This window comes from Centruroides sculpturatus, unplaced genomic scaffold (genome assembly GCF_000671375.1).
Source record: "Centruroides sculpturatus isolate CEXI.00-Female unplaced genomic scaffold, Cexi_2.0 scaffold49, whole genome shotgun sequence".
Classification (NCBI taxonomy): domain Eukaryota; kingdom Metazoa; phylum Arthropoda; class Arachnida; order Scorpiones; family Buthidae; genus Centruroides; species Centruroides sculpturatus.
This window is the reverse complement of record NW_019384317.1, coordinates 549351-556965: the sequence shown is the minus strand read 5'-3', so window position 1 is coordinate 556965 and position 7615 is coordinate 549351. Positions and strand designations below refer to the sequence as shown.

The window sequence follows — 7615 nt, the reverse complement described above, 5'->3', positions numbered from 1 at the left end:
AAAGTATTTTTCTGAGGTCTGTCTTATCAGGTAAATTACTGTACACAGTGTATTCATTAATTTTCATTTTCATGTAGTAAAGGCTCTATGCCTTCATAAAGTACATACTTTTCCTTTGTTTAAGGGTATTTGGGCAGTTTATTCTCTGTTGTATTCTCAAGCAAACAATACATACAAGTACAGTACAATATTTTCTGAGGAAACACGCATACTTATCCTTTTTTAACCCCATTCCCGATAACCCGGCATTTTCACAAACTCGGCCACCCTTCGGTTCACATTAGGCCGAGTTTTCGAGGCTCTACTGTACTGTATTATGCGTTATTATTGATTTTAGTTAAATGAGGTCATTTTTTTGTTTTTTTACAAAGTATTGTCATCATCTGAGCTTTTTTGTTGGTCTTAGTAAGTAAGAAATATCAGCAACATCTTCAATTTTTTTAATTTTTATCATAAAAATTTTTTGTGGGTGATGAAATAAAAATATGTAATTAATCGAAAATTTGTTCTAGTGAGTCACGTTTGTTTAGTCGAGTACTGAGCAATTTTTTCTTTCAGAATTTGTGTTAGCATACCTAATTGTTTGAGTTTGGAACAGTTTGAGTACCAAGACTGCTATATTTTGTAATTTTTACAAATGATTACTTACCTACAGTTAAAAAAGTTTAATAACACTTACCTAAAAATATTTAAATAAACTTTACTAAATACAAAGATTAATCTATTAAACCAAAACACAATGACAGTCTTAAATGCTCAAGTCTGAAAGCAATGACAATGACACCTGATTGATAAGAAAGAAAAAATTGCAATCAACTTTTCATTAAAGTTAACCTGACAAAAAGCATAAAACAAACCAAAAATTTCAATATTTTAAAATCCATGGACAAATTTGAGACAACACATATGCTTATTTGAAGAAAAAAAATATCAAATAACTGAATTTGTACTTAAAAATTGTGAAATTTTGTATGGAGGATTTTCCAAATTCTTTAACTGTGTTAGAGCAAAACCAGAAGTCATGTTGTACAGGGATATCCCCAATTTTCGAACCATGTTATAGAAGTGCTGTTTTGTATGAGGGATACCTAATATATATCATTCTAAACTATTAAATAGATAGAATTATGCTGAGGATGGTCAGATATTTAACAAGCCAAAAATGTTCTTTTTGCTTAATAAAAAGTATTGCCTTGAAATAAGCAGTGACTTGTATTTTATTTATTTATATATTTATATTATTTATTTATTTATTTATTTATTATATAAAATGGCAAGCTAATAATTTTCTTATTTTATAACTGTTTTCTTATTCTTATTTATATTTTTTATTAATATAAAATGTTATTAATTTTATAACATATTTTAACACTTTCTGCTCTATTCCCCATGCCCATCGTGCATTTGGTAAGATCAACAATGGGTATGACAGCGTAGTGAGGGATGGAGTCAACATATCCAGGATCAATAAAAAAAATTCCTGAGACTTGTTTCTCAGATTCAGTCTTGGGTCCACCAGAGTGTTAGGCTGACACCTTTAACTGCCTTAGTTGTCTAATAAAGTTTAAAAAATATATTTTACTTTTATTAAATTATTATTGTTTTAATCCAGAAAAAATATAATTTTTATCAATTTTAATTCAAATTGAAATAATTGTAAAATAACTAAAATATTAATATTATTTTATTAGAGTTGCTAGTTTGAAGCGAGAAAGTGCAGAGCTTTTTATTAAAGAGAAAATTCCGCCCCTTTTATTTATTCAAGCCTTTTCTGCTAATGTACCAGGAAATATAACAAGGTAATATAAACATTTAAAAATAGTAGATAAAAAAATTTACTGTCATATAAATTGTAAAATTAAAAGTTATCTTCATTACATATGGTAATTAAATCATCTTAAATGTTTTTGTATATGTCTATTCAAATTTATTCTCTATTCTCTTATTATATTAAATGTAATATAAAATCCAATATGTTACATTTAACATTTTGTCCTTAATTATTTAAATAAATTTAATGACATAGGCTATATCTATATCTATAGGTTATAATTACATTACTTCTTCTTAAGTTTAAGTTCCTGTAATGTATACGCCAATCATATTGAAACAAATGTTTTTATAGAAAACAGTTAATATCCAATAAAAAATACTATAATTCTGTTTACAATGGAATATTGTACTGAAATTTCAAAACAAATGTCAATGACAGTCTCTTTTGTCAGTTCAACAATACAATATTATTTTACTTCAAAAAATTAATCTTTTATTTATTTATTTATAAAATTGCCCACTGGATGAAAAGAGACATTCTCAGCCATTACAATAAAAAATTATCCAAATAAAAACTATGAAATAACAATCAGAATCATCTGATAATCTTAGAAAAAGAAATTAATATCAAATTTTCAGTTTTGTTTTTTATATATTGAAGTTAAATTTNCAGTGACAGTCTTTAATGCTCAAGTCTGAAAGCAATGACAATGACACCTGATTGATAAGAAAGAAAAAATTGCAATCAACTTTTCATTAAAGTTAACCTGACAAAAAGCATAAAACAAACCAAAAATTTCAATATTTTAAAATCCATGGACAAATTTGAGACAACACATATGCTTATTTGAAGAAAAAAAATATCAAATAACTGAATTTGTACTTAAAAATTGTGAAATTTTGTATGGAGGATTTTCCAAATTCTTTAACTGTGTTAGAGCAAAACCAGAAGTCATGTTGTACAGGGATATCCCCAATTTTCGAACCATGTTATAGAAGTGCTGTTTTGTATGAGGGATACCTAATATATATCATTCTAAACTATTAAATAGATAGAATTATGCTGAGGATGGTCAGATATTTAACAGGCCAAAAATGTTTTTTTTGCTTAATAAAAAGTATTGCCTTCTTGAAATAAGCAGTGACTTGTATTTTATTTATTTATATATTTATATTATTTATTTATTTATTTATTTATTATATAAAATGGCAAGCTAATAATTTTCTTATTTTATAACTGTTTTCTTATTCTTATTTATATTTTTTATTAATATAAAATGTTATTAATTTTATAACATATTTTAACACTTTCTGCTCTATTCCCCATGCCCATCGTGCATTTGGTAAGATCAACAATGGGTATGACAGCGTAGTGAGGGATGGAGTCAACATATCCAGGATCAATAAAAAAAATTCCTGAGACTTGTTTCTCAGATTCAGTCTTGGGTCCACCAGAGTGTTAGGCTGACACCTTTAACTGCCTTAGTTGTCTAATAAAGTTTAAAAAATATATTTTACTTTTATTAAATTATTATTGTTTTAATCCAGAAAAAATATAATTTTTATCAATTTTAATTCAAATTGAAATAATTGTAAAATAACTAAAATATTAATATTATTTTATTAGAGTTGCTAGTTTGAAGCGAGAAAGTGCAGAGCTTTTTATTAAAGAGAAAATTCCGCCCCTTTTATTTATTCAAGCCTTTTCTGCTAATGTACCAGGAAATATAACAAGGTAATATAAACATTTAAAAATAGTAGATAAAAAAATTTACTGTCATATAAATTGTAAAATTAAAAGTTATCTTCATTACATATGGTAATTAAATCATCTTAAATGTTTTTGTATATGTCTATTCAAATTTATTCTCTATTCTCTTATTATATTAAATGTAATATAAAATCCAATATGTTACATTTAACATTTTGTCCTTAATTATTTAAATAAATTTAATGACATAGGCTATATCTATATCTATAGGTTATAATTACATTACTTCTTCTTAAGTTTAAGTTCCTGTAATGTATACGCCAATCATATTGAAACAAATGTTTTTATAGAAAACAGTTAATATCCAATAAAAAATACTATAATTCTGTTTACAATGGAATATTGTACTGAAATTTCAAAACAAATGTCAATGACAGTCTCTTTTGTCAGTTCAACAATACAATATTATTTTACTTCAAAAAATTAATCTTTTATTTATTTATTTATAAAATTGCCCACTGGATGAAAAGAGACATTCTCAGCCATTACAATAAAAAATTATCCAAATAAAAACTATGAAATAACAATCAGAATCATCTGATAATCTTAGAAAAAGAAATTAATATCAAATTTTCAGTTTTGTTTTTTATATATTGAAGTTAAATTTGAATTACATACTTATATTCAAGAAATTCTAATTATTTTAAATTTTTAAAATTATTGCTTTTAGAAATTAAATTTGTGAATATGTCTATCTTGATATATAGATAATGTAAGTATAAAAGAAAATTATATGATGATGATCTAGAAATAAAAGAAAATTATAATTAATTTGTTTTCCTGTCATTGATATAATTTCATTGCTTCAATCTGCATATGTAGTATATGTAATAATTTTTATAATATGTGCAATCTATGGGTTTACTGTATCTAAATCAACCAAACAAAATATGTAATTTTTTTCCTCATTATCTGTTAATTTTCCTGTTATGTTAATTCTCTTATTTATTAGAATTTAGTACAGGTTTTGGGCTTTGTTTGCTAGAATTATATTTTAATGTATTTGCATTTCTAGTTAGTTATCTCACTACTCATATAATGTTACTGTTATCTGTTGTTAAAAAATAAAATAATTTTTAAATTTTATAAGTAGTATTTCATAATGTAGCTATGAAAATGTTTGTATGAGGAAACTTAATATTGATCCTTAATGTTTTATTTACTAACTGTTACTAACTAATTATTAAATTATTAGTTAAATATTGCAATATATAATTTTCATAATATGGATATTTTAAAACTTTTATTTTCTCTTAAAGCTTAGTGTGTATACGCGATGAATTAATGGTTTCTACTACAAATGGACATATTTGGAGGGTTCATTGGGATGGGACATTGAATCGTGATTACTGTTTAAATCTTCTTAGGATTCCTTTTTGTGCTGATCAACAACTTTCAAGAGGTAATTCACTTTTTGTAAATTATGTTTGTTTATACAATAAGGAAAAATAATTTTATAATTTTTGAAATTATCAAAAACTTTCAATTCAAAATACATTTATACAGTAGTCTGTTGAAATATAAACTTTTAGAAAGTAACTATCATCATATACATTTCATTATCTTAATCATATTTTTTAATAGTATTTACTTACTTTAAAATTATTATTATTTTTTTTAGCATTACCATTAGAAGAAACTGGTTTATTTGTAAAAACATTTGAATACTCGCCATTAATAGGTGGATTTTCAATAGTACTTTCTAATGGTAAAGCAGCATTTATAACTGCTCCAACTTTGAAATTTGATCCAAATGTAAGTGTAGAATAAAAATAATAATTATGCTATTTTTCTTACGTTAGATTAGTATTAATCTTATATTGTAAATCTAATTTATAAAATAAACATACATAAGTATTAGTGATGTAACGAATATTCGGTTACTATTCGGTATTCGGCCTATTCGGACTATTTTTCGCTATTCGACCGAATACCGAATATTTAATCACTATTCGGCCGAATACCGAATACCTAAAAACAGGAGTAAGAAATAACAAAAACACAGTAAATTAATCATATTGGTATTTAGATTTAATGTTATTGGGTGAGTGTTGTTTGTTTATATTTATTTATAACTTATAACATGCACAAAATAAAAAAGAAAATAATATTAGTCACATGTATTCACAATTTATAATTACAAAGATCAGCACACGTACAGTTCTATCGTTGGAGAATCCTCGNACTGGACGTAAAAATTCTCTAATTAGTCTGGAAACGGGGGACCTAATTCTTGCATTCTGTGAAAACGAGTAAGATTGGCTATAATGTAATTATCTTAATCTTCACTATCGTTACTTTTTGCCCACAAATAAAACCCAGCGAAGCGGGTCCTTGCAGCTAGATTCTAGATTACTTATAAAAACAGTCTTTTATATATATAAAAAAAAACTATATTACATACAAATAAAAGCCCAGCAAAGCGGGTCTTAGCAGCTAATTTATATATAAATTATTTATACTTATGTCTGCAGTTATCCTGTATATTATTTTTGATTATTTCTCTTTTTATTATTACAAAATATTAAAATTTTTTTCATTTATTAATAATCTTAGAAATTTTTTTAGATATCACATTTGTGAAACGTAAAAAAAAATTGAAAACATAAAAAAGATTTTCTACACTGAAAATTTGCTTGATTCTTTTTGGTTAACAGGACACCAGAATACTATTGTGTTTAACAGTTTAGCTCATACAACTGCCAGCTTTGAGTAGCCCACTTGACTGTTCATAGAGTACTTGATAGTATAGTTTAGGGGGTGTGGGGGCTCACCCCACTTGAGTGCCGGGGGTCAAGCACCGAGGTACAGTACACATCTATATGTGAAGCATGTAGAAAAGGTGTTAGACTGTATGTGTTAAAAACTGACCTTTGGAGATGAATGTCTTGCAAAGGATCACCAATTCTGGGGGTGGTGTGAAATCCCTTATTCACAGCTTGAATCTTCTTTACTGTACATATGGTTGGTGTCCTGTTAACCGAAAAGTACCTTTTGCTTGATATTTAAGTATGGAAAGACTGAGTATTAAATTTGACAGATAAAATAAAAGTATCTGCACAGTATAGTATATAGCAATAATAAGAACAGTTTAGTTTTATAGATATGTTTTTCAATATCATTAAATTACTTTAAAAAAGTTAAGTTTTATAAGAAATAAATGAATAAGTTTCATGACCAATAACTTATCAAAATTTTATCAGTTTTACTCAAAAGTGTTTAATAGGGAATAATTTGTTACTTAATTTTCTCTAACATTCTCATTTCCAGAAAAAATTGATACTAAGTGTTGAAATGATCAAAATGTAATTTTTTTCAATTCTTTTATTAAATGTCTTTTAATAAAAAGAGTTTCTTATGGTTCTAACTATAAATATTAAGTTTAAAGTAAACATTAATAATCATTTTAAATCTGTAAACTTAAAAAATAGAATTTTCATTAAAAGGAGAAAGAAAATTTAAAAACTTGTACAATAAAAAAAATATTTTTTTATTTTTTGTGTAAAAACTAAAGCTAACAACTGTAAGAAAAACTTTATTCAGTAGAAAACAAAAAGCTATAAAAATTTCCTTGAAAAAAAGATACTTGACTCAGTGTCCAAGTTTTGTATACAAATAAAGATTTATGATTTATAGAATAGTCAATGGAGAAAATGACAAATCTTGACAGTAATCACACAGACTGGAAGCAAATGATATAAGAAATACCATAAAATTTCAGTAAAACATGTGTAATTCAAATTAAGGTTTTTGGTCATGTTGAATATCATATAATAATATGCATATACAGTGGTACCTCGGTATACATCTGCTTTAGAATATGTCCTGTTTGGACGAAACAAATTTTGCTTGGTATACGACTTAATTATATGCACCATCTACAAACAAGTAGCACTATCGGTGTACTAGACCAGACTAGACGTTCACGGTGCCACGGTTTATAACTTTGTTAAATTTCTTCTGATTTTAATTTGTAAGTAAAATTTTGTTATTTTTACTAATCATGAATTGCAAAAAGGCAAATGAAAAGCAACAGAAAACTAAAAAAATGACTAGAATCACAATGGAACT

The 7615-nt window shown here is 25.7% G+C and overlaps 1 protein-coding gene across 1 annotated transcript in view; it reads left to right on the top strand.

Annotated features, from left to right (window-relative positions):
- LOC111623693 (RAB6A-GEF complex partner protein 1-like) overlaps positions 1 to 7615 on the top strand; it is a 114058-nt gene that overhangs the window by 43332 nt on the left and 63111 nt on the right. The window contains exons 4-6 of the mRNA XM_023366357.1: positions 1692 to 1799; positions 4804 to 4946; positions 5166 to 5299. Coding sequence (XP_023222125.1) covers positions 1692 to 1799; positions 4804 to 4946; positions 5166 to 5299 — 385 coding nt within the window. The remainder of the gene's footprint in view (positions 1 to 1691; positions 1800 to 4803; positions 4947 to 5165; positions 5300 to 7615) is intronic.